The sequence below is a fragment of the Podarcis erhardii genome (assembly GCF_964252035.2).
Source record: "Podarcis erhardii genome assembly, chromosome: 8".
NCBI classification, from domain to species: Eukaryota; Metazoa; Chordata; class Lepidosauria; order Squamata; family Lacertidae; genus Podarcis; species Podarcis erhardii.
Genome location: NC_138499.1, coordinates 68,921,634 through 68,948,555, shown reverse-complemented (window position 1 = coordinate 68,948,555; position 26,922 = coordinate 68,921,634). Strand labels below are relative to the sequence as shown.

General features: G+C 43.1%; 1 protein-coding gene across 4 annotated transcripts in view; it reads left to right on the top strand.

Moving 5' to 3' along the window:
* Positions 1-26,922, top strand: part of PHLPP1 (PH domain and leucine rich repeat protein phosphatase 1) — a 164,031-nt gene that overhangs the window by 93,441 nt on the left and 43,668 nt on the right. For all 4 annotated transcript variants that reach the window (XR_014159122.1, XR_014159123.1, XR_014159124.1 and 1 more), the window contains exons 4-8: positions 9,817-9,983; positions 18,772-18,918; positions 19,669-19,899; positions 22,086-22,288; positions 25,574-25,634. Coding sequence is in view for 1 of the 4 variants with exons in the window: in XM_081872961.1 (XP_081729087.1) it covers positions 9,817-9,983; positions 18,772-18,918; positions 19,669-19,899; positions 22,086-22,288; positions 25,574-25,634 (809 nt within the window). In the remaining 3 variants the exon portion in view is untranslated. The remainder of the gene's footprint in view (positions 1-9,816; positions 9,984-18,771; positions 18,919-19,668; positions 19,900-22,085; positions 22,289-25,573; positions 25,635-26,922) is intronic.

Genomic DNA, 26,922 nt, shown 5'->3' with positions numbered 1-26,922 from the left:
CACCTAACACATTCCCGAGAGAGATGGGAACTCATTCAGCAATTTGTTGGCTAGTACAAGGCAAGACAGGGACGCGGGTGGCACTATGGATTAAACCACAGAGCCTAGGACTTGCTGATCAGAAGGTCGGCGGTTCGAATCTCCGCGATGGGGTGAGCTCCCGTTGCTCAGTCCCTGCTCCTGCCAACCTAGCAGTTCGAAAGCATGTCAAAGTGCAAGTAGATAAATAGGTACCGCTCCAGCGGGAAGGTAAACGGCGTTTCCGTGCGCTGCTCTGGTTCACCAGAAGCAGCTTAGTCATGCTGGCAACATGACCCGGAAGCTGTACGCCAGCTCCCTCAGCCAATAAAGCGAGATGAGCGCCGCAACCCCAGAGTCGGCCACGACTGGACCTAATGGTCAGGGGTCCCTTTACCTTTACCTTACAAGGCAAGACACCCCAGTGTCCTCTTAATCTCTCTTTCTGCTCACCTTTAGGCAAGGCAACAGGAACCACTTCTTGCCCTGTTGTTGAACAGCACCAGGATTCCTAAATGTGTAGTGAAGTGGTAGCCCCAATAACTTGAGGCCGTTGACTGTGGATGAGGCTGGTTGCTTGTTGTTCCTCTTCATTATTTATTTTATTATTTTACTTGCTTTGAGATATATTTATTTCATCTTTGTTTCATAATTTTACATACCTCTTGATTGTATGTCAGTGGTTAACACTAAGCTCACCTTCAGTGCTGTTTTTCTAGAAAAAGGGTTGCCGGAACTCAACACGGACACCTCCCTTGTCCTCTTAAATGGCAATGGCGCCCACCTGAGAGGTGCTGGAATTGGAGAAAAAGCCCTGCTCACCTTCATTTTCCTCATAAGAAGGTTCCCTGCTTTCCTCTTACCTAGTGCTCAAATATTATACATAGGCCCATGTATTGTATACATGAGTTGAGATGCATTTGGGGGGGCGAATGAAACTTAAGAAGCTTGAGCAAGTTGCCATGAGTGTGACTGACATATCTTCGTGGTTCATGGCTTTGCTATTCGCAAATGCGTCCTGTTCTAGAATCCATCCCTTTGTGTAAATTTGCATTTGTGCCGTAAGTGAATACAGTTCAGTGATTGAAACTCTTCCCCACCCCACCAGTTCCTTTTCTTGCTAAATATATATTTAGAGACCTATTGGACTGTGTAGAGAAACGTTGAGATTTGTGTGTCGTTGTGTCATCTCTAAAATTTACTTTTTAATGAACGCTTGGACATGGGAAGAAAATATCTTATGTGTTTGGGGGGAAAGTGATTTTGGGAGGGGGGAACAGCTTCTAGACCTGGATTGCCATGTCCTTGATCAGAGTGGGGAATTGTTTGGACCAGATATTGCTGGACTCCAGCTCCAGCTCCAATTGACCCCAACCAGTATGGCCAAGAATCAGAGATAATGGGGTTTGTAGTCCAACAAAATCAAGAGAGCTGAAGCTTCCCCAATCTAGTTCTACATGCATGTATGTATTCACATCTATAAACTGCAGGACTAGAACAGGATTATTTTATAGTCCCTCTTCATGTGTTAATTGTGTGAAGGGGCTCCACATGATTAAAAGGGCAGTAAAGCTGTGCCATTGCCTGTGGTTGCAAGATTGACTTACCACGTGCTTAGGAGGGACATCTGAAAAGGGGAAGCCTGCATTAATAGACCTCTGTGGGGGCTGGAATCTGGAATCAGTACAGTGGTACTTCGGGTTAAGTACTTAATTCGTTCCAGAGGTCCATTCTTAACCTGAAACTGTTCTTAACCTGAAACACCACGTTAGCTAATGGGGCCTCCTGCTGTGGTGCTGGAGCACGATTTCTTTTCTCATCCTGAAGCAAAGTTCTTAACCTGAGGTACTATTTCTGAGTTAGCTGAGTCTGTAACCTGAAGCGTATTTAACCTGAAGCGTATGTAACCCGAGGTACCACTGTATTTCCCTAGTTTGGTGCGACAGTCTTACTGAAGATAGATCAAAGTTTCTCTTGCAGAACTTTGAGGAGAACGCTTTGGAACTTAGAAGAAAAGAAGTGCTCTTGGAGCTATGTTGCTCTTTGAACACTAAAGAGTTTTTAATTTACCATATGCCTAGTCATATTTACCAGAATAGATTGGCCAATGGCAGGATCAGAGTGAACATAACATTGCAGTTGTGGTGTTTTAAACAGCAACAGAAAACACCATATGGTATGCAGACCACCTGTTCCTTTTAGGATGTCACTGGCAAGTTCATGTAATGGATTCTTGTGCTAAACTCTGAACACTTCTTTATACTCAAGACAACTGATGGGTGCTCTTTACGTGGTCACTCAGGGCTGAATCAACCAAGGATGAACGCTGATTCATAAGTTATCTGCAGCCATGTGAGGGCTATTTCTCTTTGGGTGCTTTCCATTCTGTTCCAGTAATGTTTTGAAACAACATCATGCATAGCCTATGGGCAATGACATGGTTTTGGTGCTTATGAGTTGTCCTCCAGCCTTCTGACTGGGCAAGCTTTGGATTTTGTTGTTTAGTCGTGTCTAACTCTTTGTGACCCCATGGACCAAAGCACGCCAGGCACTCTTGTCTTCCATTGCCTCCCGCAGTTTAGTCAAGCTCATGCTGGTAGCTTCGAGAACACTGTCCAACCATCTCGTCCTCTGTCGTCCCCTTCTCCTTGTGCCCTCAATCTTTCCCAACATCAGGGTCTTTTCCAGGGAGTCTTTTCTTCTCATGAGGTGGCCAAAGTATTGGAGCCTCAGCTTCATGATCTGTACTTTCAGTGAGCACTCAGGGATCATTTCCTTAAGAATGGAAAGGTTTGATCTTCTTGCAGTCCATTGGACTCTGAAGAGCCCATAATTCAAAAGCATCAGTTCTTCGGCGATCAGCCTTCTTTATGGTCCAGCTCTCACTTCCATAAATCACTACTGGGAAAACCATAGCTTTCAATATACGGACCTTTGTTGGCAAGGTGATGTCTCTGCTTTTAAGATGCTGTCTAGGTTTGTCATTGCTTTTCTCCCAAGAAGCAGGCGTCTTTTAATTTCGTGACTGCTGTCACCATCTGCAGTGATCATGGAGCCCAAGAAAGTAAAATCTCTCACTGCCTCCATTTCTTCCCCTTCTATTTGCCAGGAGGTGATGGGCCCAGTGGCCATGATCTTCGGGGGTTTTTTGGGATATTAAGGAGCTATGCTGAAGGCATGCCCCTCCCATAGGATTTCTGGATGTAATGGTATTAAGGTCCCCATAGGGAAGTGACTCCATCCTTGTTTGAAAGCGGTGAATGGTGAATCTCTTACTACTGAGAGATGCATTTCCACACTCCCAGCTTTTAACAAGCTCTGTGATGGGGCACACAGATTAGAAACTGTTTCTCCAGCCAAACTGCCATTGATGTAATAATCGTTTGGTTCTTGCTACATACAATTTATATATATTCCTTACATTGCACAAACATGCTGCCTTCAAACAGTGCAGTGCTTTTTTTTTTTTTTTTACTTCATGTTCACTTGCAACAGAGATGGGAGTTTGCTTGTGCTACCTGCAGATAGTCAAGGTTAAGGGGACAGTGAACTTTCATCTCAGCAAATTTATTGGGAACACACAAACAATTCTTCTTTTGTGAGAGAGAGAAGGTTCACCTTCATGCCTGAGAATATCAATACGTTGTAATTTGAGGAAAGCCCACCCAAGGGTAAATCGTTTCACAGTTGGGCAGGGGCGCAGACCATAAAAATGATCATAGGTTAAATGAATAACCCTTCTAGTTTGTTAAAGAAAGTAGTGAGGGGGAGGTCACTGGGATAATAGCTGATGGGATCAGTTTGAGGATTTCCCTTTGCAATGCATGCATGTGATTGACACCTGTCAAATTTAGTAGTAGGCTACATGCCACAATTGGATTTCCTCCTCCTCCTATAACACCAGGGCCAGTAGAGGTAATGGGAGTTGTAAGTTCAACATCTAGACGTCCTCTGGGGGCCTATAAGTTGCTGCTGCTGCTGCTGCTTCTTCTTCTTCTTCTTCTTCTTCTTCTTCTTCTTCTTCTTCTTCTTCAATGGACTAAGACAATTTCCCCCATATTGAAGCTCTGTTACTAATGAGGGGTTTCTTGGAGGGCATGAGTCCTCTGTCAAACCATTAACTGATAGTACAAAATGTGGGAAGTCTTCAGACACGTGTTTTTATTGAGGAGCCTGAAACGTGGAGACAAAGTTAGGACTGATGTGTTTTTTGTGGCCGTTTCCCTGGCTATTTAGGTAAAAAGAAGAGTTTAATGTGAGATACAATTCCTTAATTGTAGCGTTTGCTTTTACAAGACTTGACAGGTTCTGATTTGATGAAGCAAGGTCATGCATATGTTCTTGTCAACTTGTAATTTTCTGCTCGGTTAGATTTTATATATGTTTTCTTAAAGCGATGCTGACAAGAAAGCTACATACCTTCATTTGACAGTTAAAACATTTTTTTTATTTAGCCTACGTAATTTAAACCAGTGAGATCAAATCTGTTGCCACCACAACTTTGTGTTGGGGAATGTCCTACAGTCGCTTGACCCAAAGAGGTGCGAGTTCAGTTTTCCACTTGGCCACAAACTCAGGTAGTGATTGTTAAAATGGGATAACTTCTACGTACTCCACCCTGAGCTTCCTGGTTGGGAGGGCAAGCTGCTATGGTGCATTGTTTTTATCAGGGATGGGGAACCTGAATCTCTCCAGACATTGATAGACTCCCTCAGTCAGCATGGCAAGTAGTCAGAAAGAATGGGAGTTGGAGTCCGAGAAGACGACTTGTGGAATCTTTAGCAACAAAGGCAAGGGTATAGAAATAGCACTTTTTGCAAATGGCACTTTCTCGGTTTTCGTTTTTGTGGACCATGTTTTTGGATGCATTGGCTTCAAACTGTGTTTCTGAAGGAGGCAACTTTTTTAAAAAATTAAGAGTTCACCGAATTGCAGGGGTTCAAATGGGCACCTAAGAGTCATTTTGTTCAACCCCCTGCAGTTCAGGAATATTTTCCCCACTATGGGAATCAAACCGACGGCCCTGAGCTTAAGAGTCTCATGCTCTACCAACTGAATTCTAAACCTTCTTTCCCCACCACCACCTGTATTGTTCTGGAAAGATGAAGTGTGCCCCACTTCCCTGTCCTGTTTTGGTGCTTCTACACGCCATGCAAAGAAACTTGGATTTGCCACGTGAGATTTATGACTAGAGATGGAGTTACTTCTGTGCTGGCGGGATAGCTTTTAGTTTGCCACCGTCCTCAAAATAATTCTCGGTACCCAGAAATTATCTAGAGAGGACTTATGACTTTGTCTTTCTGTGGGTGAACAGCAAGTGGTTTTCAAATAATGATGATTTACAAGACTCTGCACTTTAGAGTGCAAGCTAGCAATAGAACATGCTTCAATTGCTTCCTCTTTCTGCTATCAGACTTGCATGGCGTATCTTGCTTTCTTGAATTCCTCTTTACTTCTCGTACAGAATTTACCGGCATTATTTTATTAGGAATGGCGCTCTCTTGAGACCCATGCAGTTGCCAGTGGTCCACCCAGGTGCTCATAATACACAGATTTCCTGTAGTTTTAGAAATACACCTTAGGACCACCGTGATTGGCAGTGTTGCACCCACTCTGAAATGGTTGAGCCTGCCTTCCTGCTCCAAAGTGGTTGTGGGGGCAGGAGGAATCCTTCTCCCCCATGAAAAGGTACTACTCGGAGTTTGGCTTTGTTGCCTGTAGGGCCACTAGTCATATCTTTTTGCTCCAACCAGGATTCCCTGCCCCTCCCATTCTTTAATTATTATTTTGTAAAGGCTTTAATCAACGGCTTGTTCTGAGGGGGTAGCCTGCGGGTCATCTAGTCCAACCCCCTGCAATGCAGGAATCTCAACTAAAGCATCCATGACAGATGGCCACCCAACCTCTGCTTAAGAACCTTCAAGGGAGGAGAGTCCACAACCTCCCAAGGGAGACAGTTTCACTGTCAAACAGTTCTTACCGCCAGAAAGTTTTTCCTGATGTTTAGCTGGAACATTGCTTGAGTTTCATTTGGTTTATAGTATGCGTAAATGTATTTCCTGTTTGGAATAGCATTGGTGTCGGGGTGGGGTGGGGTGCTGAAAATCCCCAGTTTTTCTTCTTGTTAATCGGTATTTTGCGATGCCAATGACAGATTTCCAAATGGGCACATGATTTGCCCGAAAACCGAGCAAGTTCATTTGTGAGATTAACTGTTTTTAAACCCTTGTTTATAAATTCAAAAGCGCTGTCTGCTTAGGCAGCACTTAAACACACACACACACACACACACACACACACACACACACCCAGCAGTGCTTACCAAAAACCAGGGGTAGCAGGTACCATTTTTAGCAGAAGGATTCTATTGTGTTTAAGCAAACTTTTTCAGCAGGGGGCTGGTCCACTGCCCCTCAGACCTTGTGGGGGGCCGGACTATATTTTTTTTTGGGGGGGGGGAATTGAACAAATTCCTATGCTCCACAAATAACCCAGAGATGCATTTTAAATAAAAGGACACATTCATGTAAAAACACACTGATTCCCGGACCGTTCGCAGGCCAGATTCAGAAGGCGACTGGGCCGGATCCGGCCCCCGAGCCTTACTTTGCTTACCCATGCCTTAAACGCTAGCTCACACCCCCTGCTATGATTGTTGGCTAGCAAAGAAGAGTCTTCATTCCCATTTCACGTAATTCCTGCCCGTGTTAAAACTCTAGAATTGGCTTCTAAGTGGGGCTTTCAGCTGCTGCCTTCGGAGTGATACACAAATAGTATATAGCTTTGTACAGAGCAAATTTTCATTGATGGTGGTTAAATATGAGCGCAGCTTTTGAAAAGTGCAAAATGAATTATTTTATTTTAATTATTTATTTATTGAATTTTGTATACCGCCCTATACCCCTGGGCGTTTCACAGAAAAGATCAACATAAATATGGCAATATATATATAATCAAAATAAAAACCACAACCCAATAATACCCACCCCCCAAAAAAATTAATGCTTAGCTGTGTTGCTTGTGCAATCACACTTTGATTTCACATGCATATTCCGCTGTGGTTTTGAGATTAAGGCCCATGCAACAGCCTGCACATAGTTTGCATGGTAATTCCAACATGAAATTATTCCAATTATCGAAGTAAGTTACGTTGCCAGAGTGCTAACTTGAGAAGCAGTTCTGAGATGACCTTTGCGGTATATTAGTTGGCATTGTGAGTAGGAGAGTTCCTAGTTGGAAAATGGACCTGGAGTAAATTCACGGGATGCTTTTCACATATAACACTAAAAGCACTATTTTCACATAACTATCTCTTTGCCAAATGGAAAATGTGCATTGGCTGGAACATGTATTTGACTTGAAAGGCGCTGTGTTTTCTACTTTCTAACCTGTTGGTCTGTTTTGGTTTTTATCTGTTGGTCTGTTTTGGTTTTTATCTTGCTTCCCAGTCCCAGTTGGGTCCATCATCTCACAACATTCATTCATACACTAAAATAGGGCCTTTTTAGTGTGTGATGTGTGAAAATTCTCTATACTGGTGGGGAATGTCCTTAAGAAATTTGAATTCTTGTTCTTGCTTGCTTGCTTTTTCCTTGGAGCTAAAATGAGAAGGGTTTTCCTTTTGTCAACTGCTCCATAAATGGGTAGCAGTGTCCCACCTCCCTACCTCAGTAACTTGAAAGCTTATGTAGTATGGTGTAAGTAGCCAATAGCCAAGAAGAATCTGGTTCCGATCTCCTGAGTCATGAATTCCTTGGCCCTCTTCTGAAATAAGTATGATTTATCGGACCAGGATTACAGTACGTTTCCGAGCACAATTCAAAGTGTTGGTGCTGACCTTTAAAGCCCTAAACGGCCTTGGTCCAGTATACCTGAAGGAGCGTCTCCACCCCCACTGTTCTGCCTGGACACTGAGGTCCAGCGCCAAGGGCCTTCTGGTGGTTCCCTCACTGTGAGAAGCCAAGTTACAGGGAACCAGGCAGAGGGCCTTCTCGGTAGTGGCACCCGCCCTGTGGAATGCCCTCCCACCAGATGTCAAAGAGAAAAACAACTTCCAGACTTTTAGAAGACATCTGAAGGCAGCCGTGTTTAGGGAAGCTTTTAATGTTTGACGGACTATTGTATTTTAATATTTTGTTGGAAGCCACCCAGAGTGGCTGGGGAAACCCAGCCAGATGGGTGGGGTATAAATAATAATAATTATTATTATTACTAGACAGACCTGAAGCAAGCCACCACCTCTCTTTTGAGACCCTCCTTTAAAGTGTGGGAATACCAAGGCTGACCTGATTCACACTGCTGTCTATTGTGAGAATTACCAGGATAAAGCATATAAAAGTGCTTGAAATACCCTATATTAGAGCCCAGTTTTCCTTTGACCATGCCTCTCTAACTTGGGCAGTTTGGATTAAGTTTTCTCTGGAATCTTTGTTTTTCAAATAACCCAGTCAAACCCAGCCAGCCTCTCTCACTGCCAATGTTCAGCCATTAAGTTCTCCAGAGCAATGAACTCCTGCCTGTTTTCCCTGGGTACGGCTTGCAAAGCCATTAGTATTACTTCGCCTTTTCATTTCTGTCCAATTTAGATGATTCGTTTGATTATATTCTTAGCTGAGGTTTTAAAAAGCCGCCGCAGTAAAAACGTCAAGTGAGCAGCATGGCTTTATTTGGTGCTGGAATGAATAGCTGAAAGATCTGTATAACCTTGCGATGGGGGCAAGCATGGTGGGCTATCTTTTTCTGCCTTTGTTTCCTTTTCCCCCAGTCAGGACATACTCTGCTGACCTTCCCAAAATAGCCTTTTTCTCTGGATCAGTATTTGCATTATGCACAGAGAATGGAATCCTTGTATCCTAACTTGTAGGCGTCCAGCAATTAGTAAGTTCACTAGCTAGCATTTGAAGATTCTGTTATTTTGCCCTGAATATTCCCTCTTCACCAGGTTTCTCTTTCACCCTGAGAGACAGGCTAGAAATCTAAAATAATGATATTTGGGGGAAGGGAAGAAAAAGGGGGAAGTACAATGTTCCTGACTCTGTATTCTTCCTTCTCTGAGGTTTAAAGCAGGGTTTCCCAACCTGTTTGTCACATAGCCTGGGCAAGTGGGTCGTGGGCTTTATAAATAAACAGAATGGTTATTTTTTTTGAACCGATGTGATGTGCTCGTATGATGGACAACTCTTATAATATGCCAACAATTTTTTTTAACACTTTGTTGAAACTTGTAATCGAATATCAGAAAAAGCCTGAGTCTTGCATCTTAACACTTTGGACATGCTCTCTGACCAATGGTGGCAGATCCAGTGATGGTTTGCCCCAAGGTGCTCATACAGGGAGTTGTTTTGAGTGATTCTTACAGCTTTGCCTCTGATGCACAGACATCTTTCAACAAATTCCACATTAATAGGAGAGTTGTGCAAATTTTTGCTTGAATGTGCATAGGCAAAATTGCAGCTAAAATGCAAGCTAAAATTGATGGGTCACAATAGTAAATAAATTTGGACTTGTGGGTTGCCATAACTAAAAGGTTGGGAGCCACTGGCTTAGAGGCCCTGGGGGCATGTTTTTGCAAAATGTACTGTATTCGTGATGCATGAATTGGGGTGACCAATTACTATATTCATGGGCTTACCACACACAAACTGACCCACTCACTCACTCACTCACTCACTCACATAAACAGGTATTCTATTAAGATATAGCAGATAACACTACAACAGGAAGTGCCCCAGGTCAAGCAAGAAGCCAAATGCTCGTGTTTTCTTGATTTTAATGTTGTGGTTCCTTGTTTCGTTGTAGATTGCATCGCAGCGAATAAGCTCAGTGGATCTCTCATGTTGCAGCCTGGAGGATCTCCCTGCCAACCTCTTCTATAGCCAGGACCTCACTCATCTCAATTTGAAGCAAAACTTCCTAAGGCTGAACCCTAGCCCGTCCACAGCCAGGGGACTGAACGAGCTACAAAGGTACATTAACAACGGCTAAAACAAAAAAATAATTTGTGTTCCCGTTTTTTCACTGTTGTCTAGAATGGATTGAATCAGCTCCTCAGAAGCTTCCAGCTTTGTTCCCTTTTGAGATTCCACGGGACCTAATTGGGCGTCCCCAACTGTCATTCAAAAGAGCCTTGCCCAGTTTTTACATAACACGATGGTGTCGTGGGAATTCACTGATGCAAGAGTATCTTAACAGTGGGTGCGTTCCTCTTTGGGTACAGGGCCTTGCCAAAAGTGGGTGGAGAATCTTCCCTAGAGGTGCTTGATTTCATCACTATTGCAAAGAAAATGACAAATTGTTGCTGGCCCACATAATATTTTTTTTGTCCTAGCCTGCTTGGCTTGTTGGTCATTTCTGACACTTTGCAAGAGAGAAAGAACCAACTCTCTTCCCGTTTAAAAGGCTTGCTTCCCTGGTGGTCACTTTTGAAAGCAGTTCTTCCATATCACAGTTTTTCCAGGCAAATGGTTAGTTCCAAATCTGAGGGTACTATCAATAGTCCAATTTATACACCTAACACCCACCAACACAATAATATAAAACAGGAGCGGATGACTGAAGCAACCTGTCAAAACTCTGTTGAAACTTAACGTGTGCAGCATTTGGTCCAAAGATTATACTTTGCCCTCTCCTGCTGTCGTACAAGGGGACAACTGTTATACAGCTATGCATATTTGGTTGTGATGGATGGAGAGAAAGTTATGTGCTTAAAAGCATCAGCGACACATTGGGGCAGTGAAAAGGCGCCAACACCATGAGGGGGCATTGCCGTTCCTCACGCCCGCCTCCAAATGTCTCACCACTGGTTAAAAGAGAACATAAAGGGTAGAAGGCATTTCATAACATTGCTTGGGTTGGTGGCCAAAGAAAGTAAAAATGCTACGAAGAGTCGTGCTTTCATCCTTTGTCTGACTTGGAGATATTTACATGATGAGATGTCAGGAAGTCCAAAAACTGACCTGCGTGTACCAAAATAAAGTAAGCAGAATAAACACAAGTGCATATATTGCCTATAAGTGTGCAAGCCAGGTACTCAAATGTTCTGCTACTTACATTATGCCTTATGTGATATAGCCATGAGCAGATCTCAGTTCAGCATAGTATGGTTTTGTTTATGGATTTGTTTCATTTAAAAAAAAAAAAAATGTTTCCTCTAATGGTGAAATTGGGTGGTTGGGTGTTGAAAGGATTAGAGGCAAAAGCCTTAGGCAATGAGCATGCTCCATGACTCCCCAATAACTACAGAATGCTGAGGGTCCATTTGGGAAAAAGATCAGAAACTGGGTTGGGGAAGAGGAAGAGTGAACTTGCCAGTGTGGTGTAGTGGTAAAGAGCGGTAGTCTCGTAATCTGGGGAACCGGGTTTGCGTCTCCGCTCCTCCACATGCAGCTGCTGGGTGACCTTGGGCCAGTCACACTTCTTTGAAGTCTCTCAGCCCCACTCACCTCACAGAGTGTTTGTTGTGGGGGAGGAAGGGAAAGGAGAATGTTAGCCGCTTTGAGACTCCTTAAAGGGAGAGAAAGGCGGGATATCAAATCCAAACTACTACTACTACTCCTCCTCCTCCTCCTCCTCCTCCTCCTCCTCCTCCTCTTCTTCTTCTTCTTCTTCTTCTTCTTCTTCTTGGCTCAATATTACCTTAGAGGAGGGCAGGTCTGGCTTGCTGCTATCCTGAACAGCAGTACTTTGGTTGGGGATAAGTCGCAAGCCCATTTTATCTTATATCTCCTGTCACACACCCCTTGGTTCTTGCGGCCATTACCAGCTATTAAAAGAAATAAAAATGACAGTAAAAAACTGGCAAGATTTCAAGCCAGAACAGCCACCAAACCAGCAGCTGCTCCATCAAACAAAACACCTTCATGAACAGAGACGTGCCTTTGGCCTCCCCAAATGTGACCCGGCGGAATTCCATTGGGAATTCTCAGTATAATTCCGAGTGATTCTCAGAACTATCGGTTTCCAGCGGCTTCAATCAACGATAACAGTCGTGTCTTGTCACTCGCTGGTTATCGGGTGCCGGTTTGTGCTGTGGCTGCTTATCAGCAAAAATTCCTTTCCCCTTTTTTTCCAAGGAAGGGGTGTGTTGAGCAGTGTGTTCTGGTTGGAGTATGTAATCGGTCCGTGTGTAAAATATCCCCCAGGGCCGGCATTCTCTGGCCTTTCCCCTCATGCAGCCAGGAGAGAGCTTGCTTTGCTGTGATATTCACAGTTTAACTCTAAGACCATGTGTCTTCCCTGTATGTGCGGCGGAACCCTCCTGTGAAATGTACACTGGGGAGCTTATCGCCCCTGTATGTGCTTGACAGCATTTCCGAGAACCAGTTTGCACCAAAACCATAAAAGGTTGGGGATCTCTGCCATCTGAAATCCTGAAGGACCACTGCCAGTCAGTGTAGAGTAGAAAATACTGACCTAAGGGTACCAGTGGTCTGCCTCAATATAGGCAGTTCATATTCGGTTTATATTATTTGCATTAATAAAGTCCCTCTTGAATCTGCCCATTCTCTCTTATCTTTTAGACTCTCCTTGTGGAGAGCACAAAAGTTCTATTATATCTGTTGAGCAAAACGCTTGCGATTTGGACGCGCTCCTGGTTTGATCTCTCATCTGCGGCCATTTGTCTGCTTTGAAAAGAAAGCAATTAGGCCTTTGTTGCTGTGCGTGAGGTACATTATATCCCTTGGGCATTATCTCCGGGTAAGCATAACCCTGCTGCATTGGGGAAAATCTCACTCAGGTTAATATGCAGCGTAGCAGCGGCCTGTGCCGTGAGAGACCGATAGGAAGCCTATGTTGAAATATCAAGAGTAGAATGGATTGTGGCACCTGTATCCTTCAATCACGCAAGCAAAATTGAGCTAAGCTTTTCCATTTGGCAAGGTTGCCGATGTGCTCAAAAAGCATTATACATGTCTTAAAAACATGGCATGATTGCGTGAATGCCTTGATGCAAGGCGTAAATAGCCTTGGTCCTTAGCAGGCAAGGTAAAATGTTAGCCAAACTTTTTGGGGTCCGATGGCATACTTTGCAAAGTGGAGAAGCTGTTGCGGGCACCACAAACACTGCAGCCATGCACACATCGCAAATGGAATACCATTTTCTACAAGAGCATGCTTTTTTCAAGCCTACTTCTAGCAAGGGGAGGGTTCTGTGAGCAGCAGAAAAGGCATCAGAGGGCACATGTGGGCTTATAGTCACCGCATTGACAATCCTTGGATTAGCAAGTTTCACCCGCCACACCGAGCTCTTTTTTAGTAGAACATTCCAAATGGAAAGTTTACAGGGAAGTCAGGCTATGTAGACAAGTTAGCCTCTAATTTTGAGAGAAGTGTGCTTTTTAAACAACACAATTAACTTCCCGTGGAACTTTTCCATGGAGAATTAGAGTGGCCTTGTAATTTTGCCTCTCAACCTATGTTACAAATTGAACTTGCCCGCTGGCCTCCCCTTGTTGAGAGTCTGTTTGTAGCATTATACTGTGTGAGAACCACCTTTATGGTTAGCTGCATGTGTGGCCCACAGTAAGGACCACCAGCAAGCTATCAGCAGTTGACCGTATGCATGGTGATGGGCAGATCCACCAGACCATTCAGACTTCTGATTCCTTCCAGAAGCAAATGGAGACCCTTGACCAATCCATTTTAGTGACTTATTGAGACATAACAACAACACTTTTCTTTTTGTATGACTAAAAATTGAACGTCTTGGCTGTTCTGTATTTGCTGGTCAGAATGGCTGGAAAAACCTAAAATATCAGGTTTTTTCATTGTAGTTCATAGGGAACTCCCTAAGTACTACAATGAAAAAACCTGATAAGCCTTACACAGTTGATTCATCTAGCGCACAGAATTTCGGCAGCTCTCCAACATTTCAGAGAGCAGATACAGGTGTCTTTCTACCTGCATGTGTTTGAGTCACACATGACCATATATTGTACAACGCCGGGAAATAAATTAAATCTATTTAAACTGCCCAAAGGCGCAAAGAGGGCCCGAAAAGTGCAGGAAAAGGGCAAAAGGGTTCAAAAGACCAGGAAAACGGCCAGCAGTCCCAGGAGCCTTTGCAACTGTGATCCCATGAGCCTTTGCACTGACCTTTGAGGCCTGTGGATAGTTTGAGAAAGGAGGTTTGGAGGGAGCGGATGTGGGTTTTCAGAGGTTTAGAGGAGTATTTACAGGCTTTTTAGATGGTGTTCCTCACTGCACTGTTTCACATATACACAACGGAACCCAGGAACGTAACCCCCCCATAACTGGGGAGACGCTTTTATTCCTGAAGATGACAGAAGATGGATCTGGGGACCTTCTGAATGGAAAGCAGATGTTCTACCACTGAGCCTACAGCTTTGTCTAAATTTTGTTCATTAAGAAACTTGGGAAGCTCATATTATGGCTGTTAAGATGTTTCTTACCACGAACGGAGTCCTCACTCCTTTATCGTTTTAACTAACCCCCCACTTTTTATATGTGAATACACTGACATGTTGGCAATATAAATTTAGAAGCTTCATAAACGCTGGTCGTGGTTCAGCGGTATCTTGGGTGATTCTTTTGTATCGGAAAACGGAGGAATGGCTATTCCTAAAATCTCAGTTTACGACTATGCAGCTCAGATGGTAGCTATACTGCCGTGTTTCATGGGCACCCCATGCAAGTTGGCTTGAGATTTAGAGCAGAGTTGTGGAGGAATTCCATTACAGGCCCTTTTATGGTTCAAAAGAGAAATGTGTGTTTGTGATGAAAAGAACAATCCTATTGTAACAGCTCTTCTTTCAGGTTGGGGAAAGGTGAAAGATAAAAAGTTCTCCAGATAAACTTGACACTGGAAATTTTTAGCATGTGAGAGAGGCATGAATTCAGTGTGGTAGAATTGAGGGCACCACTGCCCTGCACGGGGTGGACAACTCATTTGTGGGAGTCGGACAGACCTCCTTTATTACCCTTCTTTGAAGTGAGACAATGCTTCAGCCAATGAATAAGACCTTATGAAGTGAATCGTGAGGTAACAAATCTGTAAAAAAAAAAAAAGAATCCTCGGTGCAGTTCACACAATGAAGGGATTACTCCCAAAATCTTTAGGGCATCTTGTATATGAGCAGGTATGAGAGAGATGAAAGAAAGATGGAGCTTAGATTTTAGAGTACAGTGGTACCTTGGTTTAAGAACAGCTTAATTTATGAACAACTTGGATTAAGAATGCCGCAAACCTGGAAGTAGGTGTTTTGGTTTGTGAACTTTGCCTTGGATGCAGAACATGGTCCACTTCCTGTTGAGTGTGTTCCATTTGTAAATTGAGTCCCCAGCTGCTATGGGAAAGCATGCCTTGGTTTAAGAATGCTTTGGTTTAAGAATGGACTTAAGTTCCTAAAACAAGGTACCACTGTAATGATAAGGCCAGATATTTCAGAATGAAATATGTCATACGATTCCTACTAACTTTGATTTATATACATGGGGTCACGAAGAGCTGGACACGACTGAACGACGACAACTATTTTAAAAGTATTCCCCCCCCCAAAATACCTAACCCTTTTCACATTTAATAAGTATAATAATAAAACCAAACCACATTTATGCTGGTGTTGCTCTGAACCTCAGGGCAAATTACTACCATATGGGGTATGCTTGTGGGAGTACTTAGGGTTTTTTGGGGGTTTTTTTTGAAATAAATGGTCACCAATGTACATCTTACCTTTTGCCCTTGGAATCAGGACATTTACTTTTGGGTTAAGTTGAAGATACTGTCTAAAGGTATGTCAATAATTGGTAATTAACTGGATTATACTGGCCTAGACTAAAGTAGGCAAGTATGTGGAAGACAGTAGAGAGTCCTCAGTTGCACAGTTGGTTTGAATGAACCTGGCCTGCAGTATTTATAGTGAAGTTTACTTGGAGCAGTAAGGTGTGGAGAAGGAAAAGAGCATAAGCAAACAATTAAGAGTTTCTATTAGGAAATGCATTTTTCCCCATTTTGGGAATATGTGTGGTGCATCGTTTTAGGTATAATTAAATGGTATAAATACAAATAGTGTTTGGGTAGGCAGGGTCGCAACTAAACTTTTGCATATTTGTAACAATATGCACTAATATTTTCACTATAACCAAAAAAAAAAAAACTGTGGAAAAAATGGCTGGAGTGTTGATGTTCGTCATCAAGGAATGGCAACCTATTTAGCTTTGGTTTCCTCATTTGTTTGACCTTCTCACCACAACAAATTACATCAGTAAAGATAGGAGTTCAGCATTCAGTACCACCCAGACAGTTCTCTCTTTAGATAATGGCTAATTCTAGTGTTTTCTAAATTCTATAGTTTCAATGTTTTGTGAGTGCTAGAAGTTCTCAGGACCATTTTGGGAATTCTTTATTTTTTAAGAAAATGCCCCTTGTTTTCTGACTAATAAGCAGTGGCTGATCTAAGCAGTTATGCCTGAGCTGGACTTTGTGGATCAGCCTGGTTACCAATGCTGAGCTCCATTCTTTCCAAGGAATTTCTTGCCCTAGTTCTGTTGGTGGTGGGTGGGGAGGAAGGATGCTATCCTTGGGGGAGTCCTCGGACTGCAGGTGCTTTTGGGATGTGGTGCTTTTGAATTATGGTGCTGGAGGAGACACTTGAGAGTCCCATGGACTGCAAGAAGATCAAACCTCTCCATTCTGAAGGAAATCAGCCCTGAGTGCTCACTGGAAGGACAGATCGTGAAGCTGAGGCTCCAATACTTTGGGTGCCTCATGAGAAGAGAAGACTCCCTGGAAAAGACCCTGATGTTGGGAAAGATGGAGGGCACAAGGAGAAGGGGATGACAGAGGGCGAGATGGTTGGACAGTGTTCTTGAAGCTACCAGCATGAGTTTGACCAAACTGCGGGAGGCAGTGGAAGACAGGAGTGCCTGGCGTGCTCTGGTCCATGGGGTCACAAAGAGTTGGACACGACTAAATGAGTAAACAACAACAATATCAATAACTTGATGCTTGATGGATACTGTCATTGCCTCTGTTCTTATGGGTGTGTATATTCCATGACTCTCCCTCACTCCCATCATGCACCGGGAGGAGATTGAATGAAGGGAAAACAAAACTCTCTAGTGAACTTCGCCAGGAAAAGAGCTTCCTCTCATCCATCCGAAGCTGACACAGATCTTTGCATTCAGCCCTTTAGCTGGTTGCCTGCAGGCACACACACCCTACTCCCTGTTGTTAGGCAACCTGAACAATGTGGCTGCACATGCAGTCTTGGTAACTTGGATTCTCCCGTTTCTTCCTTGAGTAATCACTTCACGTTTCCCCCCCTCCCCTTTTTTTCTTGCAATCAAGATGGGCCTAAGTTCAGGGGCAAGTTCTGCTTTGGGGGTGCTGGGATCACCAAGGAGGAATTAAAGAATAATTTCCCCTTTCCAAGGAAAGCCTTTAAAAAAACCAAACCAAAAAAACAACACACCCCCTTATGGAATTAGTTTGCTTTTTTAAAGAGCAGTTACCCAGGGTGAGAGAAGTCTAATTAAGGTGCTAAGAAACTGCTTTCTGACAAGTGCTGCTTATTGAAAACTTAACAGTGATTCACTTGCTGGCTTTACTGAAATTCGAAAGCTTCTGGTGAGGATTTTCTGTCTGATTGTAAAGTCATGACAGATAGACAGAGCAAAGCGATGCAGTGCATATTTTCTGCTCAAAAAGCCCTTAAATCCACACACCTCCCATGGGACTTATAATTTAGTACAATTGGTTTACATTGGGGGTGTGTGTGTGTGTGTGTAGGGATTTTCAAGACTATGGTTGTGCTGCAGATCGTGGAATATTTCTCAGATTGCAGAACCTGCCACCACCTGCTGACAAACTGAGATTGCATTTTTAAAATAGAATGGGTTTCTAGCTCTCATGATTGCAGACGGAAACTTAGGAGAAGTTTGAACAGGTTTTTAGCAAAACTTTGGGATAAATGAAGCACAGGGCATTAAAACAAAAGCTTGTAAATGCCACTTTCTGGTGATTAAAAATCAACGCCATGTGACCAGCTGTGCAACCTTTCACAAATGGGAAGATGGCTGCTTTCTTGGTTTTAGACGCTTGTTTACAGTGCCGTGAGAATCTTAGCTGTTTTTGCTGCAGCAGGGGCAACACAGCTGCCATCTTCAGAAAAGGTGTTTGTGTGTGCAGCTTGTTTGCTGATAAAACAAAAATTATTGAGGGCTGATAACTTTCCAGAACATTTTGGAACTTGGGGTGGTAAATACAAATGGTAACTTACCATGGTATATATTGAAATAAATAGCACCTTTGTAGTCCTTTAAGGGTACTTCTATATGGCTGAATTGCAGGAAAGTAGGATTTATACTAAACACCAGGAGAAATTTCTGTCCTTCAAAAAAAAAATAAAAAATCATTTCGACTCAGAGATGTGTTGCCTTAGGTGTCTGTACATACTGAGCTGCGACTGGTCTACTAATTGTAAACACCTGAGGTTTTAAGGACACTATTGCAAACCCCTTGATCACCCCCAACTATATTTTCCCCTCCTAAGTCTACACCTTTTGTCATTGAGGAAACACATTGGTAGAGAATACCATTAATACTGAAGATCTTCAGCATCTTATTGCTAATTGTTTTCTTAGCGCTGTGGAAAATAAATTTGTGTGGCTTAAGCAGCCGCTTGGTGACAGTCTATGGGTAGTTTATTTCTTCTGCATAACATGGCCTTAATTTAATACACAATTTATTGTTTCGTTTTACTCCTTCTCTCCCCCCCCCCGCCCCAATCGTAGGTTCAGCAAACTGAGGAGCCTTAACCTTTCCAACAATCATTTAGGAGAGTTCCCACTGGCAGTCTGCAGCATTCCAACCTTGACTGAGCTCAACGTGTCCTGCAATGCACTCAGAAGTATTCCAGCAGCCGTCGGTGATATGAACAAGTAGGTACACATGGCCAAAGGCAGCATGAACCCTGAGTGCACCGACTCCTCCCAGAGGGTTAGCCTGGGTCAATGATGCCTGAGTCATGGCAAAAGTGTGTAATAAACGCCTAAGCACAACTAAATCTGTAACGGCCAGCAGAAGTGCCTGTGTATGATTCACTTCTTCACGTACAGAGGACTTAAGCTGTGAAAAACTCTTGTATACTAGCACCTTCACTTGGGTCCAGAATACAGACAGTAATAATAATAATATTAATTATTATTTGATTGATTGATTGTACTCCATCCATCTGACTCAGTTGCCCTAGCCACTCTGGGTGGCTTCCAACAGGATATACAAAAACACAACAGAGCATCGCACATTAGAAGCTTCCCAATACAGGGCTGCCTTCAGATGTCTTCTAAAAGTCGTGTCATCATTTATCAGTTTGATGTCTGATGGGAGGGCGTTTCCACAGGGCGGGTGCCACTACCAGGAAGGCCCTCTGCCTGGTTCCCTGTAACCTAAGGTTACCAGATTTTTTCCAAGGAATCTGGGGACACTTTTCAACTTCAATAGGAATGGTAGAATTTTGTCAGGGGACTGATTTGTAAATCCGGAGTGACCTTACTGTAAACCACAACACTTCTCACAACAGGGGAACTGCCAGAAGGTCCTTTGGAGTTGCTGCAATACATGTTTATAAAGAGTTGTTTTGGGTTTTTTTTTTAATGTTGCTTTTGACAACCCCCTCTTCTCTTCAATAGCTTACAGACCTTCTTGTTGGATGGGAACTTCCTCCAGAGCCTTCCTGCTGAGTTGGAAAGGATGCCCCAGCTTAACTACCTGGGTCTTTCTTTCAACGAGTTCAGCGGCATTCCCGAGGTGTTAGAGAAGCTGCCTGCCATGGACAAACTCTGTATGTCTGGAAACTGCATGGAAACGCTCTGCTTGCAGGCGCTGAACAGAATGCCACACATCAAACATGTAGATCTAAGGTACGTAACCTTGTGAGAGAACGGGTGAAGCTCAAGAGTGAAGATGGCTGTCCGCATCGTTTCAAGATACTGGCTATGACTGGTCACAAATTTCATATGCAGATGCTGAACTTGCGAGCAAGGGCATTCAGTGCTAGGGGTGATGTTTGTTAAATATCTCTGCTTCTTTTTTCACGCAAGCAATCAAATTAAGAGTGACTTCCTCTACAGTAAATGCAGGTTTGGAAGTGTTTAGTTGTCATATTATTACATTAGCCTACAAAATTGAGAAATAGACTGTTTTAACCAACCAGAAATAATTACTCGTCTTCATGCAAATACTGTTGACCTTGTACGTGAGGGATTCAATCCCTTACCTTGAGGATAGGACCTGTGGGCCAGTTTTGGCCTGCCAAAAGGTCTGGTTTGGCCCATGAGGCCATTTTCCCTAAACCATGCCCCTTTACCCATCAACTGATGTCACCAATGACATCTGCTGATGGGTGGGGCCTTCTCTTCTCTCCGCTCCATCCAAATGGAATAGAATTTTTTTAAATTTAAAAAATACAACATTTAAAACAATGTACATATCATACAAAATTCTTTAAATGCTCATAGGTTGTGGCCATTGCCTGATAATTCCAAATACAGCTGCAGGGAGATGCCTGTGTTTTAATGGGTTAAGGAGTTAGAGCAGGTTGAGGAGTTAACTTATGCATGCTAGAAGATGGCATATGGTGTAATCTAGGGATGAGAGCACTTAGAAAAAGAAAGAAGTGCAGTCCTGGTCCTTCCAGAGCTTTCATTGCACCCCAAAGCATTCTACTGATTGTGTGATTTAATCGATCTTGTCAGCTCAGCACTGAAAATAAAACTGAACTCTTCAGAGTGCAATGAAATTGTACAGGTGGCTGCTTTTTATAGATCACCTTTGTTTCTGCAGCAAGTCAAGGACTGGGCAGGACAAGTTGTCTCGACCTGCCATGATTTATAATATGGGCATGTATGGGTTTGGGTGACCCACCCCAAATATAAAATACTGACCTATTGGATCACATCACCATTGTCAAGTGTTGGGATTTGGGTGGGATGTAAACTTTTATTATAATGCCTTTCCCAAATGGAGAACTTGGAATATGTGCAGAGCTTCATGTTTAGAAACCCCTCTTCCCCACTTTTTTATCCTCCGAGGAATTCAAAGCAGTGCTTTAGTCTATGAAGGTATTCACATATTATAGTGGACGTCCTAAGTTTGGGGAATGTCGCATTCCCATTTGAACATCTGCAATCCTGGAAGAATTTTGTGTATAAGCAAAATCTCAGAAATGCACCAAGTACTAACATCCACTCAAAGTAAGAGTTGTCAGCATACACTGATGTATATCTCCCTTTTTGTCAGTCATATGCCATCAATTAATGTTGACAGTGGTAAAGTGATCTGGGATTGTTGACGTTCATATGTGAATGTTGATGTTCGCTGCACTTTGGAAAATGCATGTTTTCATTGGCTGGGATTATTCAGCATACGTCCTGATTACAAGAAGGATGCATATGGTTAAGTTGAACGGGAGCCCACTTTGGCTGCAACCATTTCAGAACTAATCAGAGCAGTATCAAGCTTCCTTTTGCATAGGCACAATCTCCAGTAGCAAAACTTCGAAAATGGTGATAAAAATGCAACCTGCCAGTTTATGGAACTGCAGAGTTGGAAGGGCCCACAAGGATCATTTATTCCAACTCCTTGCAATACAGGAATCTTTCACCCACCGTGGGGCTCAAACCCTTGACCCTGAAACTAAGAGTCTCGTGCTCTACCAACGGAGCTATCTCTCAGCATCCTCTAATGCCCCAGCGAAATGAGGGACAGATACTTGGGAGCAGTTTATGCTGTTTGCCTCACAACCTATCGTGGTGGGTTCCAAGATTTTCAGCAGACGGGTCTAGTGTGTGACCTGGGGAGTGCTTGAAGATGTAGCATTACTTAGAACTAAACATTGGAAGGGAGACCATTGGGGACCTCCATGTAAGTCACTGAGCTTTTCATAAAAACAGGGCCCATTTGAGCACCAGATTTTGGGCTTGTATTTCATTTTTGCTTGGGACACTGAGAAAATGATAGTTTTAGAGCCAAAACGTCGGCATTCCAACCTCTTGCTGACATACGCCCATCAACAGCATATTTTTTCCCCCTCCCTCTCTTGCTCCAGGTTAAATGTCATTAGGAGGTTGGTGGCGGACGGCGCTGATTTCCTACATCACGTCACCCAGCTCGATCTTCGGGACAATAAACTAGGCGAACTTGACGCCACCATCTTCAACAACGTTGAAATACTGCACTGTGAAAGAAACCAGCTGGTCAGCCTCAAAATCAGCGGATATTTGCTTAAAGCTCTTTACGCCACTTCAAATGGTAAGTTCGCTTTGAAGGCAGTTCAGGCAAGGACTAGGTGTTTTCTGGTCTGCTCGTCTTATAGTGGATTTGCATGCTGTGTTTAGGTTCAGGATTCATCCAGCCCCTAGCGCACAAGCACGATGCAAACCATTTAGAGGACCACCATGACAGTGTCAGAAATGAATAATAATGCATTCATACTGTGCATTTTAGGGATGCGGGTGGTGCTGTGGGTTAAACCACAGAGCCTAGGACTTGCCGATCAGAAGGTTGGCGGTTTGAATCCCCGCGACGGGGTAAGCTCCCGTTGCTCGGTCCTTGCTCCTGCCAACCTAGCAGTTCGAAAGCATGTCAAAGTGCAAGTAGATAAATAGGTACCGCTCAGGCGGGAAGGTAAACGGCGTTTCCATGCGCTGCTCTGGTTCGCCAGAAGTGGCTTAGTCATGCTGGCCACATGACCCGGAAGCTGTACGCCAGCTCCCTCGGCCAATAAAGCGAGATGAGCGCCGCAACCCCAGAGTCGGCCACGACTGGACCTAATGGTCCCTTTACCTTTACCTTTTACATTGGTGTTAATTTACTCAACAATTCTGTGATGGTTGTGTTGCCACCAACTGCTGCTGCTGGGAAGGACCATTTAGCATGCATTTAAGTTCTGTCACAGGCTATATTTTCACATCCCGTTGCCATTTATCTCCAGCCGTTAACATTCCTCTCCCCTTAACACCTGTGTGCACTTGTATGTGCATATATAGACACACTCTGCCTGAAAACTGAGGTTCACACCCCATGTGTTTGACGAATGCTTATGCCATATTAACATTTGTTAGTTTTTAAGGTGCCACATGCCTCTTTGTTGTATCATTTCTTTTTTTAGTTTCCTTTGGACTTAATCATGACCCATGTAACAGGAAAGCCTGTTGTCCCTTGCTCTGGTTTTCAGAGTGGGCTAAGCATTTTCTGCAGCGAGAACAACCCTCCGGCCAAAAAAATTCCACTTGTATAAATTATGCAAATAAAGTGGATTTGCACAACTGTCTTTTGCATAAAGCTGTTTCTGCTGAGCATAGGACCTTGAGGTCTTCTCTCTCTGCTGGAAGCACTGAAGAATTGATTGAAGTAGGCAGCTGAGCTCAGTGAGTTACGAACAGGCAGCAGTAGCTCTCATTCTTTCTTCTGCCGTCTCCCACCTCTGGACTGCAGATAGGCCCTAAGTTCATGGTGATTGATATGTCGTGTAACCTATTAGCCCTTTTTGATTAAAAAAAGAGAGAAAAGACCACCCTAAATTTCCCTGTGCATAACCTTATAGTTGAGCAGTGGCATGGGTTTCAGAAATTGGCAGCAAAATCCAAGCATTGCCAAACCATTGTTTCAATGGAGACCTGGACTGATGAACGTTGCAATTGTAGGATTAGGCTTTGTTAGTTCTGTGCATAAAAATGGATATGTCTGTTAATCACGAGTTGAAGGATTTAATGTAAGGTCAAGAGGGTGTTAGGATAGACTTCTTGTCTACAAACGAAAGGCAGTGCAATGAAGTGCTGCTGGTGGTGCTGTGTGAAGAATAGCCTTGGGAAATGATTGGGTGAGGAATCATTGATTTACCAGAAGCCTAGTTCTCGCCCAGGAGATAAACCTATGTCTGGGTTGTATTGCTGCAGACGGGGTCGGTCGGTGATTGAATGCTGCTCTATACCATGAAAAGTGAAAAATTCCTCCCTGCAGAATACTAGACGTTGGGAAGAGGCTTTAGCTATTGTTTGTGGATGTTTCTCTGTGTGGATGGTGTGGTGTGTGTGTGTGTGTGTGTGTGTGTGGTGAATTCCACAATCGTGAATTTCTCTCCCTGCCTCCTGGCAGTCTGAAGTGGTGCATCACAAACACACGAATCAAACCTTAAGAATGTCTTAGTCCTGGGGATAAAAATATTCCTTGGGCTCTCAGATTTTGTAACCTACTGGACTTGCAGTTCAAATCACAGAACTGATTTGAGACTGCATTTGAGGAAGCAGCAGCAGTAGGAAAACTTTCCTAAATAACAGAGAACTATGTCTGTTGGAAGCTAAGGAGAAATGGAAGAAACCACCGGTGTACAGTGGTACCTTGGTACTCGAACGGCTTGGCTCCCGAACAAATCGGCTCCTGAACGCCGCAAACCCGGAAGTAAGTGTTCCGGTTTGCGAACATTTTTCAGAAGCTGAATGTCCGATGCAGCTTCTGCTTCAGTGCAGGAAGCTCCTGCAGGCAATCTGAAGCCGCGCCTTGGTTTTTGTTTTTTTTAAATGATATTTTATTAAATTTTAACAATGAAAAAGTTATAAGACAATAAATAAGAAAAACACAAGAAAAATACAAAACACAGAAATACAGAGGTAAAAAAAAAGCAAACATTTAACATAGAAAAAATAATAAAAAAGATAAAAATCCTTCTTTTTGTTTTCTCACTTATCATTAACTTATTTTCCTGACTTCCTCACACCTCCCTTTTTTGTATTCCATTTAAAAATTGATTCAGCAAATTCATATTCCTGTTGGTTTATCCTTAATTATTTTTCCTCACATATTATAACTTCAAATTTTCATCTAATATCAATCCATTTTTACATATTTTTATTTTACCTTATTACTAGAACCCCTTCATTTCATTTCAATGTCATCAACATTCAAAAATTTTACAATGTTTCTGTAAATAAGTTTTAAATTTCCTCCAATCTTCTTCCACCAACTCTTCTCCCTGATCTCGGATTCTGCCAGTCATTTCTGCCATTTCCATATAGTCCATTACTTGCATCTGCCATTCTTCCAAGGTGGGTAGATCTTGTGTCTTCCAATGCTTTGCGATGAGTATTCTTGCTGCTGCTGTAGCATACATAAAGTTCTATCCTTCTTTAGCACCAATTGGCCGACTATGCCCAGGAGAAAGGCCTCTGGTTTCTTCAGGAAGGTATATTTAAATACCTTTTTCATTTCATTATAGATCATCTCCCAGAAACCCTTAATCCTTGGGCATGTCCACCAAAGGTGAAAGAATGTACCTTCAGTTTCTTTACATTTCCCCGCGCCCTGGTTTTTGAATGGTTTCAGGAGTCGAATGGACTCCCGGAACGGATTGAGTTTGAGTACCAAGGTACCACTGTACTAAGTCTATTGAAGATCCCTTCAAGCCATATTAAATATTCCTTACAGTGTGCGATGTGCAACTTGCATGATGGGGAAACAACAAACCTGGGAAGTAGTACATTATTTTCAATCCTAATTTTTCTTTGTTTCTGGTATATATTAATTGTGTTCCTTTCACAGAACTCGTTCACCTTGATGTGTATCCAGTTCCGAACTATCTGACGTACATGGATGTTTCTAGGTAAGCCCTAATATACCTTTTTGAAAATACAGTGCCAGCATGGCTGAAACAAAAATTACTGTAGCCTTGCTAAGAGGGCTTGTAGAGACACACAAGTAGCCGGGGTTACTGTTTAGGATTGATCCATTAGTTTGCATGAGCTTTCCTTACTTATTCTCTCCTCCCTGCTTCCATCTTCTACTGTAGTTTGGCATTACATGTAACGGTTACTAGCCTAAGTTGAAATAAGGCTTCGGTTAATTTTCTGTCTGCGTCAACCCTCAGAGAGATTGGAACAAGGAAATCTCCCTCCGCACCCCCCCTCCCTCCCCCTCTAGCACATGCTAGAATTTTATTCACTTAAAATTAAAATGTTATTTATTTTAATTGGATCTGTCAAAATGTGCTTTGGAATGCCCAGACTCCATTTATTCCTCGTTGTGAAGATGACTTCTACAAATCAATATGTTCATTCTGAGATCTGGTGATTTAAATCATCATCATCATCTGAAGAGTGTTTTCTGGGTTTTAAAAGACACAGCCAAATACATCTGGCAAGTTTGTGAGTGTGTTTCAGACACACTGCAGCATTGGACCTGGGTTATTTTTCAAATTACACTGCAGAGCAAATCTTTAAGCGCACTAGTAAAATAGCCCTATCTTAAAGGCCTTGGCTTATATGTCAACTCTCCCTCGAATCACAGTGCTTAATCCAGGCATAGGCAAACCCGGCCCTCCAGAGGTTTTGGGACTACAATTCCCAACATCCCTGACCACTGGTCCTGTTAGCTAGGGATGATGGGAGTTGTAGTCCCAAAAAACATCTGGAGGGCCGAGTTTGCCTATGCCTGGATTAATCTGTAGCACTGAGGGGAATCCCCTTACAAACAATAATGTATGACCCTAGGGTTGTTAAAACAAATCTGCAGGGACCGGAAGATTCACTCCCATTGCGTACTCATGTGCTTTGGTTTTGCTTGGAACCTCTGTCTCCCTTCCAACCTACAGAACATTCACTGAGGGCACTTACACCAACACAGCTAGATTTAAAAAGAGAAAAGTTTTCCGATTCCATGCATGCGATGCTGTTTCTGATGCCTGCAAGAGCCTGCACACTAGGATTAAAACAACATTATTCTAAGCAGGGGAGGTCATTTGCGTTTTTGAGCATTGTTGTGGGTGGTTTGTTTTGTTTTTTTGTTTTAAAAAGAGCACCAGACCTTGAGTTGTCCTAAAGAGCAAAGTGACTGTTTTGTCTAAACAAGAGCACCAAAGAGACAAGGGTGTTGCCTGAGGGTGCTGCCAGTGA